Source organism: Hippocampus guttulatus, chromosome 14, assembly GCF_054856545.1.
Source record: "Hippocampus guttulatus isolate MCC_2025c chromosome 14, RoL_Hgut_1.0, whole genome shotgun sequence".
In the NCBI taxonomy this organism is placed as follows: Eukaryota; Metazoa; Chordata; class Actinopteri; order Syngnathiformes; family Syngnathidae; genus Hippocampus; species Hippocampus guttulatus.
This window is the reverse complement of record NC_141274.1, coordinates 7,155,129-7,168,984: the sequence shown is the minus strand read 5'-3', so window position 1 is coordinate 7,168,984 and position 13,856 is coordinate 7,155,129. Positions and strand designations below refer to the sequence as shown.

General features: G+C 42.3%; 2 protein-coding genes across 4 annotated transcripts; both read left to right on the top strand.

Moving 5' to 3' along the window:
• Positions 1-1,216: 1,216 nt before the first annotated feature.
• On the top strand, positions 1,217-4,380 carry cfap300 (cilia and flagella associated protein 300). Its single transcript, XM_086129421.1, has 7 exons — positions 1,217-1,380; positions 1,491-1,572; positions 2,231-2,294; positions 2,363-2,520; positions 2,593-2,765; positions 3,498-3,564; positions 3,649-4,380. Exons 1-7 carry the CDS (start codon positions 1,271-1,273, stop codon positions 3,778-3,780), a joined length of 786 nt encoding a protein of 261 aa, XP_085985547.1. The 5' UTR covers positions 1,217-1,270; the 3' UTR covers positions 3,781-4,380.
• A 700-nt stretch (positions 4,381-5,080) lies between these two features.
• Positions 5,081-13,849, top strand: LOC147194750 (elongation factor 1-delta-like). 3 transcript variants are annotated; one of them, XM_086128615.1, is made up of 9 exons: positions 5,081-5,247; positions 8,198-8,647; positions 9,743-9,866; positions 11,534-11,587; positions 12,640-12,718; positions 12,784-12,878; positions 12,951-13,148; positions 13,482-13,676; positions 13,758-13,849. In XM_086128615.1, the coding sequence occupies exons 1-9, from the start codon at positions 5,081-5,083 to the stop codon at positions 13,794-13,796; spliced, it is 1,401 nt and encodes a 466-aa protein (XP_085984741.1). In that variant the 3' UTR covers positions 13,797-13,849. The 3 variants fall into 3 exon arrangements, with proteins under 3 accessions (XP_085984741.1, XP_085984742.1, XP_085984743.1); XM_086128617.1 differs by lacking the exon at positions 11,534-11,587 and having other exon boundaries at positions 5,195-5,247; XM_086128616.1 differs by lacking the exon at positions 11,534-11,587 and having other exon boundaries at positions 5,187-5,247; positions 12,784-13,148.
• Positions 13,850-13,856: the final 7 nt, after the last annotated feature.

Here is a 13,856-nt window from a genome sequence, read left to right as displayed (position 1 = left end):
AATTAGAGGGAGAGTCGCTCAAAACTCCTCGCTGTTGTTACGTCAGTTGTTTTCATCATACAAGATGGTTTGCGACATCAATCCAGTTTGTGTCCCAGCATATTTAAAGCGCCACACAAGAGTAAAGTCAGGATTTACAATGTAAATATGACAATTGGCGGGCATGATTGAAGGCCCCAGCCTTTGCAGAAGACGTACATAAATGCCTTTTTCCCACCCTCGGAGTCGTGTAAACAACCTTGGGAGCATTCGATTTCGAAAGCGGTAAGAATAAGAACAAGCCAAGGTAGTCTGTGATGGCGTATGCAATAAAAAAAAAAAGAGTCAAATGGCTATTAGCTGTTTACGTGGCTCAGCTGTTTCTTAAAATGAATACCTTTAGGTAGCTCAAGCTGTCAAAGAAAGTTTGCCTTGCAGATTGAATACTATCAATAATGCTGGCTCAGTGGCTTGGAAAATGTACTTTACTTCATGCCGGCCAAGCACAAAGTTGTTCAGTGTTTATTACCTCGACTAAGAACATAATGGAATGCATTGATGTGCGTTATTTATTTGGAAGTTGTTGCTGTGTTTTGGGGTTTTTTTTTTTGGGGGGGGGGGCGTTTTAGTTCTGCATTTTATTACCCTGAACTTCTTTTAAAAAAAAATCACAATTATATCTAAGAAATAAGAATGATTTGAATACTAAAAATACAAATATATTTTATATTATAATTCTATATAATAATAAGAATACCAATAATGTGTAATAATAAAAATAAAAACATTTTTAATTTTAAATAGGTTTTACATTTTGATTTCATGATTTATTTATTTATGTGCAAATTCCTGACATTTTTGGGTGGGAACCACACAAAAGCGACGTCAACAAATAAAAAATAAAAAAGAAATAGATAAAAGCGTTTTCACTTTATTTCAAAATTCAATAACACTAATCTGACCTGTTGTTTCATACAGAACGTGTACGCACGGCCAAAGGCTGCAATTTCAAGACTAAATTAATATAATAAATAAACAATATTTAATGTGATCGTTTATTATGTTGTCTTGAGCTGTAGAGTGGAGTTGACCGACGTTCGATTCTTCGAGAAAAAGCAACTTCTTGACTGTAGACGTCAGCGCGTCCGTTGTCATGGCAACGCAAAGGCTCGTGACCGCACACTCGTCTCTGATTGGCCTGTTCTCGTCAAGCACCACTTTCTTTCCGGAAGCCCTCCGATCCTCTCACTTTTGTTTCTCTTAAGCGCTACAGTCGCACAACAATCTTAACATGTCCGGAGATAAACACGACTTTGAACACACTTTTTCCTTCCGTCCAGTTCCCTCCAGGAAGTTCTCGTTCCTGGAGGAAAAGGAGACCGTAGCTCTGTTGATGAAATGGTAAACTCTGAGACAAGTGGTCACGTCAAAAACATTTCTCAACATGTTCTGTCGTCATCTTGCGGTGTCCTAATGGAAGTCTTTCAGTGGTCTTTCTTTCTTTTTTTCAGGTCCATGCTTGGAAGGCTCTCGGCGCAAACTTTCAGTTTTGACCAGAAATTTCACCTTTACGACAGCGACAGGTTTGCGCTGGTAAGACATGACGTCACACTCGTACAAGTTCATCAACAGTCCTGAAATATTGTTCCATTCATTTAGCAGGTTCCCCCCATAAATTTAGTTTATTAAAATGTATTCATTCATTTGATTCTGTTTGTAATCATTTAATGCATTTGAATAAGAAAATATGAGCAAAATCAAGAATTTTGCAAATACATTTTAACCCTTTCAGGTTACAGGGTGCATGAAGGGTTAAATAGATCTTTTATTAAATAAATGTTTAATTACATGATGACAATAAGCAATAATTCTAATCAAATCAGTTAACATACATTATTTTAATTCTTCAAATTAGGGCTGCAAATAATTATTGCTTTGATAATTGATTAATTTATTGCTTTGATAATTGATTAATTTGTTGATTATTTTGTCGCTTAGTCAAATAGCTGGACTGAAAACATGTGTAGGGGTGTGTAGACTTTTTCTGTCAATACTGTATAAATAGCAGGGTATGGATTTGCCTGCTTACTCAAAATGAGAAAGGGCCAGACTAGAAATAATGTGTGCAATAAATGTTGATCCTTGGGGTGTTTTGATGAAGCAAGCCACAAACATATTATGAAGACACCTGGGAAGTGTTTCAAATTTGCTGTTCATTATTTGTGTGTCATCGTCATCACTTTCTGTGCAGTGCTTCTTCACAGATTCTAGTGTGCTTTCCAGTGCAAGAACGACCGTTGCCTGGCAGTCTCTCGGTATGTCCTTTCATCTTAATGTCACTCAATCACAGTTTTTGGAGGTGAGATTTTCCTTTTCTTCACAGACAAACCAGTGGCATCAGTCGATGTCGAGGTGGTACCATGCACCAAGGTCTCAATGGACTTATTTGACCCCATCTACGCTTGTGGCATTGTGGCACCCTCTGGACACATCGCGAGATGCTTACACGAAGTCTACCCGGACTATGACAAACTCCGAGAGGTGAGACTTCCGTTTTGTTTCACCATTTTTTTATCATCCACCCTCTAAACAGATGTTTCTGTGCGCATGCAGATGTTGCTGGATGAGGACTCGGAGAACTACCACATTCTGGGGGGCGCCGAACGAGGGGAGTTGCTGTTTCGCCTCTTCAAGCACCTTTGCCTCGGAGGAGCGCTGAATCAGTACGAGGACACAGTGGAGCCTTATATCAGCATCACCAAGAAAATGTACAAAGAGCTCATCAGGTACAAACGGTGCAAGCCAATATATTTTTTTTTTTTTTTTTTTGCCCAAAATGAAAACATCTGTTTCCTGGTTAAACTAGCCACTCTAAAACTTTTTATCAACTGAAAAAAATAATGTGTTTAAGGAGCTATATTATGCAATTTCACCACATTTTAAATGAAATCAGCCCATTTTAGGGGATGGCTCAGTCACATGCAGGTGACCAAATGCAAGCTGTGGCCCGTATGGTGCTCGGCCAATGGCGAGTCCGGCTTTTGTCACAATGGCCTGAGCTTTGCAGTTTTGCGTGCCATCTATTTGCGAGAGCAGAGCCAGAGTGTGTGTGTGTGTGTGTGTGTGTGTGTGTGTGTGTGTGTGTGTGCGTGCGTGCGTGTGTGTGTGTGTGTGTGTGTGCGTGCGTGCGTGCGTGCGTGTGTGCGTGCGTGTGTGTGCGTGCGTGCGTGCGTGTGTGTGTGTGTGTGTGTGTGAGTGTGTGTGTGGTTGGGGCACTCATGCAGACAATAAAAGCATTTTCGCTCATGGAAGCAGCACTTCACACACTACAACATCACTTTGGTTGTGGGTGTTTGGTTTGTGACTTTTAAGGCAAATATTGGTGAAACTGCAAATCGTACAACTACAACTACAACGGGCATTTGTAGTAAATATAATAAATATATACGGATAAGCAGTTTCAGAAATGACACATCGACAGAACTATTGTTTATCTTTGTTTTGTTTTTTTCTTGCAGTGTTCAAAAGGATCCAGAAACTAAAAAGATCAACGTGGTTTCCATGGTGCTCAAAGTTCGCGTCTGGGTAAGTATAGCATCGATTCGTTTTGATGTACACTGAAAGGGCCAACCAAGTTCTCCTCATCTATTCTGTGTCTTTTCCTTGTAGGATGAGTCGGGTCAGTGTTACCCCGGGGGGCGGGATGAGGAGCAGACGTTTGCCTACCTGATCGTGGACCCCTTCAAACGCCACGTGACACTACTCTGCCACTCTTATGGTGTTGGAACTATGTGTCTTTAATGGTGTAAATGATCTTGGAATACATTTAGCCCTTCAAAACACAGTGAAGACTCCATCTCGGGTCATAATGCCCGTGGACCGGCACACATCCTAAGCCATTTAAAAAAAGAAAAGAGAAAAAAAAGTATTATGTACCATACAAAAGATGAATGAATCATACAACACAAAGCAAGCTTTAGTAGAGTGTAGCAAAAAGGCTGCATTGTTTTGTGTTTATTTTTGCCCTTTCGTGTTTTAATGTGTTGGTAGTGTGTTGAGTTCTAACACATCCCCCCTGCGGGTTGACTTGATAAGACTGTGCCCTTATTTTTCAAACACAAGGTTAGCTAATGTGGGCACTCTGACAATATTGTCATACGTTGTCCATTTATTTTTCATCCAGCTCAATTCGATGATCTTTGTTTATTTCTTCTTCCAAGTATGTTATCTATTATTGACAGCCAATTGTTTAAACCTGTGAACTGAAAAAAATGTATGTATAAAGATAGATAGATTTAAAAAACAGCAATGAGTTATTCAGTACTAGCATTCCATGTGCATCACATTTTTCCTCCACATTTTATGTTGCAGCAAAAATAGAATAAATGTTTTTTTCCCCCACCACATTCTCCACACAGAGCCCCATAAAAAGCATGAGAAAAGTGGGGCCATGGTTCATTTTTCAGCAGAGCAATAATGCTGAGCCCACAGCCCAGACATCAAAGCTTCATATGCAAAAAGACTTGAGGCTGTAATTGCTGCAAAATATGTGTTTATTTATTTACCGAAGGCTGTAAAAGCAGTGCTTGGGTATGTACATGTGATTTTTGATTATTATCCAACAGTTTCAAAACCCAACTTTTCCACGTTGAAATCAACAACGTGAAAGAGTTTCAACAAATACAGTAAAGTGTAGTTGGAACTCTTCGGATGCATTGTATGACATACACTGTATGTGGTTGTCTTCTGCCCTCTACAGGGCCAGGGGCGACATAACTGTTCTAAAATACCTGGTTTCGACATGTTCCCGAAATACTACTGCATTAAGAGTACAATATGTGACCAAAAAAAAAAAACTAAATGAAGAAGTAATACTTGTTACTACATTATTTATGCCACAAATCTGATTACAAAGATTTCCTTAAAAAGAGAGGCCAGAAACTGAATATGTTCTCAAAGCATTCTGGGGAATGTATGCTTTAAAAAAATGGACCATACCACAATCGCAAATACTAATAAACATGACACACGTGTTTTATATTCGACACAGACATATAACTTTGTTTTAAATCATATAATAAACACGAGTAAGAACATTTAAATGAGGTATCAATTGACATTTTGGAAAAACTTCGACTTTGCCACCCCTCCACGCTCGACTAATAAAGGCGTCCTCTTGCACGCTCGTCCTCTTCCGGTTGGATTACAGCCGAAACAGCACGCTCAGACACAAGTCCGAATCCTTGAAACGTCGAATAAAACAACCAGGTAAGCGTGGAAGCTTGCATGCGTCCTGAAACGTGAACAAACGCAGACGGGTTCGAAAGCGAGCGAATGTGTGACATTTCTCCTCGTGGAAGCGCCACGTGTTCAGTTGACGACCGAGTTCACAGCTGTCAAAAACTTTCACGGAGTTTGTCTCGTATCGGATAACGTCGATATGAGACGCTGATATCGGTTGCATGTAGACGATCAACGACATTGATGACACTTCATAGAGATGATTGAGACCGGGACAGCAACTGTTATTTAGATGCTACAAGTGTATCTAATTTGTTCATATGAAATGGTCTAAAAGTTAAACATGATTTGTATTCCCCATGTTGTCTGCTGGTCTCATTTCAGCCAAGGTGAGTGTTGGACTTGTGCCTGTTTTGTTTTTTTATTTCGTTTTATTTTCAAAGTGACATGTTATGCCTGTTGAAATAATTCATATTTGTCAATTGACTTGCATGGAAAGAAAGCATCAACTGGTAAAACCACTTGTAAATGAATCAGCATGTTATCTGTTTTTAAAATGCAAGCGGTATATGAAATTCCGTGGGTTATTTATTATTATTATTTTTGGACCTGATAATCTAAAATAATTGGCCGTGGAGCTGAACAAAGGCTAAAATCACATACCTAATTACCTTAAAAAAATAATGACAAAATGAACTGCTTGCATTTCTGTTGCCTTTCTAGTACCATAGCAGCATTAAAAGAGACTAGCCCCTTTACCCCCCCACACACACACTCCACACACAATTTAACATCTGTGAGGAGCTTTTGCCAAAGTATCCAAAGGATCAAGGCTTATAGTACACTTTACACACAAATTTCCTTAGCTTGTTGAAATTAGCCAATGTTTAGGGTTTATTGCAAGTTAGCGATTATATATCTGGCTTTCGATGACCATAGCTGCTTCTACTTGCAACAGCAGAGCGGTGTAAATTAGCCCCTCTATTACATAACAGTCCGGGCTCAATTACAGGCATATTTTCAGTAATAGACAAAACATAATTTAATTGTCGACTCGAGCCGATGGGTGGGCAGGCTTTCAAGAGACCCAACTATTTGGATAGAAATCATTAAAAGTACATTTTCTATAATACAGTATGTCCCCGTTTAAGAGATGCATTAACAGCAAAGTGTATGTGATGTATATTCAGGTGATTTATGTTATTTGATTTACTTCTGCTTGTGTGGTGCTAATTCAGCCTGTTTTTGTCTTATTGGGATTGTAATTGTTTTTGTTTTAATTAGAGGGAGCAGACTACATTGATTACTTTGGAATCATGTCTATTTGACTTTTATTTCTTTTTTTAATTGTGATTTCAGTTGGACCTCTTAATTGAGCACTGCTGGTGTGGTTTATTATTGTGTCATAGTGCTTGTCAATCAAATGAAGTTACAGTGAAACCTCTAAAGTCCAACATAGTCTGTGGGGTGAAATTTTCTGTTTCAGAGTCAAACTGTCACCATCATAATAACTTAAAAACTCAACCCCTGATATGTCACAATGCCATTGGCTATGAATTGATATTTCTTCTGATTTTAAACATTTTTGACTTCTATTCAAGTATGAAAATACATTAACAGCTGGGTATGCAATGATTTAACAGCATCATTTCAAAAACATTACTTGTGCATACTGATGGCTGGCTAATTACTGTATGTACTGAGCAGCCAGGATGAAGAAAGTCTAAGTGCTACTTTTCTAGAGCCTGTTCATTGGCTATCATCACTTTTTGTTATGACGTCATTGTACCCATCTATGGAGAAATCACTAAAAATCAATGAAAAAGCCCAACTAAACTTGTGTAATTCCAAGAAGTTACAAGATTCCTGGGTGGTCATTTTAAATTTTATCCGACGTCAGAAGGGTTCACATTTGGAGGTTCCACTGTAAATTGTAATTGTGAGCAAATGAGGAACGACTTAAAAGTGTCATGTAATGTAAGATTGGTGCATTTGCTTTAATTGGGGGGCCTTTTAAGGGAAAGTCGACCCCAAAATTTTCTTTACTATAATAACTTCCATGCAGCCCTACTCGTCTCAACACAGCGTTTTGATTAATATTGTTTGTGGAATATGAGTTAAGCAGTATAATCCACCCGTTTTTGTCCATCTCAGGGGGCGGCCATTTTGCCACTTGCTGTCGACTGAAAACGACATCGCAGGTGCTCAGGTAACAACCGGTCATGGCTCAGATTCAGAAAAAAGGTGAGCCGTGATTGGTGGTTGCCTGAGCGTGAACTCTGATGTCATTTTCATTTGACGGAAAGTGGCAAAATGGCTGCCCTCTGAGATGGCAAAAAACGTTTGCCGCCTGACTCATATTACACAATATGAATCAAAATGCAGTGTTTTGACTCGTGGAGGCAAATAGAACAATTATTGTACAGAACATTTATGGACTGACTTCCCCCTTAAAACCAGCACAATGGCAGATATTTGAATGTTGAATGTTTTTCTGTTCATCCTGGAATGAGAGGAAGCCGTTTTTGGTCGAAATGAAGTTTTTTTGATCTAGCATCACCTTTTGAGTATACGTCAATTTAAGGGGCTACTTGCACGAGGCCATTCATAGTGGACCCTCGCATACTCTTAGCTCGGCACCCGCGGATTCACCTAATCACAATCCCCCCAGTATTTTTTTTTTAATGCATGTTTTTTTTTTTTTTTTTTCAATTTTACGTACTCTTCTTGCCAGTTTGTCATAACAGCCACCTCGCGGAATAGCGAGAAACACAATGCTGACAAATAATTATGTCGCCATTTATTATAACGGATTTAAAAATCTGCACCAGCACGGTGGTAGACACAAGAGGAGTGAGAGGGGGCGGGGGCGTGACCACCAGCCCAGTTGACCACAGTTTGAACGGCCTAGTGTCAGTGCGCCCAGGAAGTTGTTGTGTGAAGTTAAAGCAGAAAGCTGCCTTTCCCCCTCCCTAAGCGGGATGGATCAGTTGATGTCCGAGCAGGGAGCGGCGCCGAAGCCCGCCGCCACGCCAGAGAGGAGCATCATCAGCGGCGACAACCAACAATTCGGCAAGATGCGGCGCCACGCCCGCTTGTCCCAGTCGGAGAACCAGAGCTCGGGGCCCGAGGAAGAGCGCTTGGGCTCCTCCGCGGAGGCCGGCGGCTCCTACGGACGAAGCTCCGCCGTCCGCGGCGAGATCTTCAAGCCGCTGCCGTCCTCGCCGAGGAGCCCCAACACCAGGGGCCACTGGGCCAAGCGTCAGCAGCAGGACGGCGCCCACATCCCCACGGTCAAGTCCTCCGGCACGCCCCATCGGCGCTACAGCAGAGGCCGCTACCGCACCTCGTCGGAGACCGAGAAGGGCGGCCGAGGGAGCAGGGAGCCCAAGTCTCGGCGGAAGGGCCTGTCTGAGAGCGACAAAAGGTCGGGACGGGACAAGTATGACACACGAGGATTGGCGGAAATGTGTCGTGTACTACTTTTTTATCTGCCTTGCGCTGTCCTTTGGCCTCCATGTTGTCATTTAAAAAAAATCGATATATCATATATCCCGGGATAAGTCAAAGCGCAACAAACGTGCCTGCCTGATTCTTTGGATGTAACTTTCTGGCCTTTTGTGCGGTCGTCCTGCTGAGTCGACAAGTCTGCGTCGCTGCCCGAGGAATGTGTTGATTTAACACAAGCAGGCCGTTTGTTTTCATTGTTGCATGTCATTTGTTTTTTTTGTTTTTTTTTTCCTTCCAAGAGAAGCAGTCATTTCCTAATTGACTGCTTCTTTTGTGTGTGTGTGTCCCCGACACACTCAGCAGTGACTTGCCTCCGAATATGTGCGGCATGAAGTGAGATCAAAATGGTCTGCCTGACAGGAGGGAATGCATTTTAGATTTTTATGGTGCACACGTGTTTTTGAGCAAGAGGGTCAATATATTCGAAACCACTGACGCCGTCTTCACCCACAATAATAAACAAGTGGTCACGGGATTTAAATTTAGTCGAATGGACGGATGCCGGCTTGGTGACAAAAGTGTCCCAAAGACGCGAGTGGCCATTTTGTGGGATGTCTGTGCAAATCTAATCAGAACGTTTGTGTCACTGGTCACTGTGGCGCTGCCTGGTTGTGACGTCGGGAATGATTTCATCAAGAGTTTGGGGAAGAAATAGGGTTGAAGAACATTTGACAGCTTGTTGCACTGCTTCATCCCTGATGTGTTTCTAATGATTTGGTTGTTTTACCAAATGGTCAAAGTATTAGAAACGTTCTGCACAGAAATAAAAGTGGCTGCATGGGAGCCATTTTGGGGCATTTCTGCTTGTCTTCAACAGTTTTTTTTTTCTTCTTCTTCTTTGACAGGTTTCTTTGTATTGTCTCTTATTCCGTTGTGCATGTGATGTCAGTACACGAATGGAGTGGCCGATGAGTGTGTGTGTGTGTGTATTACATCGTGTCGTCATGTCCTACAAAGCAACATAAGTGTTGGGGCTGCAAATCTTGACCCGTTTTTGTTTTCACGTCCGCAGCGCCAACATGAGTGGACTTGAGTGCCTCACTGCCGAGAAGGTCTGGTTCGACAAGCACCGTTATGACGAGGCCGAGAGGAAGTTCTATGAGGGTCCCAATGGAACCGCCCCCAAGCAGCAACAGGTGACTCCATTTAAATTGTTTATTTTTGAAAATTCATAACTCTTTCGTTCCACAAGACGTACTTGTACGTCTTTTTAAAATTAGGCCCCGCCTACCAAGGACGTACTTGTACGTCTGTCTTTCTTTTTTTTTTGCGTCATAGAGAGGAGGGGATGATGCAATCTGTGAATGAGAATAAGCCGTTTGCATTGTAAATCATGTAAAAAAAAGCGACCAGTAGGTGGCAGTGGTGCCTCACGTGCTTGAAATGCATGCTTTTGCAAAAAAGCTCTATTTCTCTGTTTTTTGCCCAGGAATCGCCATTTTCATGAAATTTAGCCATTTTGAAATGCCGATTGCTGAAGAATGGAAAAAGATAGAAACAATTATTTTTTTTTTTTACTGAAAGAAGAGTCCAAACTTTATTTTGGTAGGCTCCATGTTTATATAGCATTAGAACCAAATATTCCGTGGGCCTTGCAAGATCAGTCAAAATCCAATAAAACGCTGGGATTAAGGGTTGCTCCAGTGAAAATGGCTGGGATTGAATGAGTTAGTAAGGGGGGTGTTATGTTTATCTACTGTGGGAATGTGGGCAATCATTTCCCAGATATGCGAATTCTCAAGAATCCATGCCTGAAAAGTCATTGGAAGACTTTTTTTTCTCCCTCAGCAGCCATTTTACGGTCATTTTGACCTTTTCGCCCGAGCTTGGAATCCCCCCCCCCCAGATTTCAACCAAATGTGTGTTCTGTCTTTTAATCCGCAGTGGCGGATCCCTGGCATAAACCCTTGGACCCCGAAAGGTCCCACTATACTATCAGTCACTGGCCTCTGTTGGTTTAAGCCTCAGTTAGATCATCGCTCCGAGCATGTGTGCTCAATTTAGAAGCCTGAGCGAGCGAGCGAACGACTGAGGTCAGGTGGTTTGGCATCTGTCTCCCTGCCTCAGGGAGGGTCCACTGCTAAATCCAGACCGTAGTATTCTGCCTTCGTTTCCTTAAATGATTAGTTTCTGTCCTTAACCAAGGCGTGCGCGCAGTGAGAAAACCAGCAGGTGTGAAGGTGGTCATTGTGGCTTTTTTTTTTTTTTTTTTTTTGTGTGTGTGTACTTGTACAGCCGGACCCGATCAGCTTAAAAATAAAGTTCAGTTAGATAAGAGCAAATGCTCACGGACTGCCGATAAAACTGACTTCATGCCAGGCGCACGCTGACGACGCCAAGTGTGCAGGATGACAAGAAAACTCAAATGAAACCTGAAAACTCCCCAAATTGTTCAATTTTGTTGGGGGGAGCAAATATATGGGCGAAAGTACTGAAAAATCAAAACTGATCGGGATGTGGCGCTACACCGACGTCAGTTTAGCAAGTATTGACCGATTGATGTTTTGCTTTTTCGTTGGCCGCTTGTGGTTATTCAAGTAAGAATGTTTCGACAGGGTTCCACAAAAATGGCGGCCACCTGAAGGTCGCTGATGCTGGCTTGACCGGGCCAAAACAAATCACATCATGAAGTCGGCATTATTACAAGATGGAAAGCTCACAGAATGTCAAATAGAAAATCAACAGTTTTCTTCTGCGACTCCAACCATCGCGTCATGATTTGATTTTATTTTTCTTCCCTGTTCTATTTTAATATAACCTTGTCTCCGTCCTCCCATTACTCGTGGCTTTCAATACGCCGCAGGTGAAAAGCGCTGCGCAGCACAAAGGGCGACCGCAAAAGCGCCAGCACAGAAATGTAAGTCACGCGTGTGTGACAACGCCGCATGGCCGCCATGGACCGTTTGATGCTTGTGTGGAAATCATCATAACATTGCACGCAGAATGGCTTTCATTGTGGATTGATTGATTGATTTTTTTTTTTTTTTTTTTCCTTTTGCATCATAATCACAATTGTAAAATGCTAATGTAATTGCATCGACTGAATTTTCTGTGTTCGGAATGGGCATTTTGTTTGAGCTAATAAACATGGGCTAAAAATAGCATCTTATTTGTTTCCAATTCCAAATTCAATCAACTCGACCAGATGTTCTTTGAAAGGCATGTATTAGAATGCACGCATGTGAAAAATCCAGACAATGTTCTATCCTCTAAAAGCGTACGGTTTTTAAACGGTGAAAGAAACAAATACAAAGTGTCTCGTTGACTTATCAAAACCGCCGTCACCGAATTGTTTAAAGCTTGTAATTTATTGCAACTTTTTTTTGTAATTTTATTTTATAATGACATGACACGATAATCTAATTAAGATGCCAGAGATGGAGATTTTTTTTTTTTTCTCCCTTGGACCATATCGGGTCAGTGAGGTCAAAAATTGCTGTGATATTCACATTTAGAAATCTCCAGAGGGAATTATTACAAATATCATCGGAACAACCAACTGCAGATTGGGTTTGGAACCCATCCGTGGAAAAATTTTCCTATTTACGGTTTTTGTGCTCAGCCATCTTTCTGCCGAGGAACTTTTGAATTGAGGCGCTTCGTTTCGACAATAGTCTGGTGTCACCCTCTTGTGGCATCTATGGGTTATTACACTAGCTCCAGTTTTGGCTATTTTGCGGAATCGGCGTACCGCGCGCAGATTTTTCGAACTTCCGGCAGAGCCATATTATGGAATTTATCCACCTTGATTTCAAATGGAATTTTTTTTTTTAATCTTTACCACCGTGAAATTGTATTCAGTCCATATTTACATGCATGCTGACATGAAATTGAATCTCAATGATTATAGTTGAAGTTATCGCACGCTTCTCTTTCATGAAATGAATTGCACCCCCCCGCCCCTTGCAGTCTTCTTCACATTCAAGCGAGCAGGAGCTGATTGTCCGCATGAAGAGCCTGGAGGCGGAGAACCACACTTTGCACAAAGGTGGGCAAAGTTGAAGCTTTTGGGAGCCCGACTGATTGTCTAACTGGGTTCTTCCGTTTTGTTAGTGGTGGGCGATATGAGGGCCGTGCTGCAGAAGCTTGAGGCCAGAGTGGCTCAGCTGGAGAAGACGCACGCACCCGCAGCCGTCGCCGCAGTCAAGGTAAAAGGGGACCGCCGCGACCACGTCGTCATACCTCGCGCCGTTTCTGTTAATCCCGTTTCCTTTTGTCAGGCTGCTCCCGTCCAAGCTGCTCCTGTTAAACAGGTGGAAGAAAACGGGGACGACGACGTGGACTTGTTCGGCAGTGACGACGAAGATGACGAGGAGGCGGCCCGTCTCAAGCAAGAGCGCGTGGAAGCCTACGCCGCCAGGAAGGCCGCAAAGCCCACCCTGATCGCAAAGTCGTCCATCTTGTTGGACGTCAAGCCTGTAAGTCCCGACCAAGTGAAAAAGGATGAAGCCATTTTTTGCTTGAATTCAACGGACATTGTGCTGCTCCTGTTTGGTCACCGGTCGGTAATATACATAGCTTGAATGAGAAACGAAAGACCGTAGCATCGAAGCTGCAGAATGTGCTGCTGCGCCATTTGTGTTTCGGCATCCATTGTTTCAAAGTTTTCAAGAGTTACACCCACGCTCGATTTGTGAGCTCGTTCGTCTATGCCACTTCACAATGAGCGTTTGGTTTATCTTTACTGTAAATGTCAACGATGAGTGCCACGTCTTTTGATTCCAATGGTGACCTCTTTTCCATCCTTCCAGTGGGACGACGAGACGGACATGGCCAAGCTGGAGGAGTGCGTGCGCTCGGTGCAGCTGGACGGGCTCCTGTGGGGCGCGTCCAAACTGGTGCCGGTGGGCTACGGCATCAAGAAGCTGCAGATCAACTGCGTGGTGGAGGACGACAAAGTGGGCACGGACATCTTGGAGGAGGAGATCACCAAGTTTGAGGACTTTGTGAGTAGACAAAATGGAAACTTTTATTTTGGACTCCAAAGATTTGTTGAGGTACACTTTTGTTTTGTGTCACTCTTACAGGTGCAGAGTGTTGACGTTTCCGCCTTCAATAAGATCTGAACTAAGTGCTGCTGTTTAACTGTGATGGTTCATTAAAAGTTAAAAAAAACACATTCAATT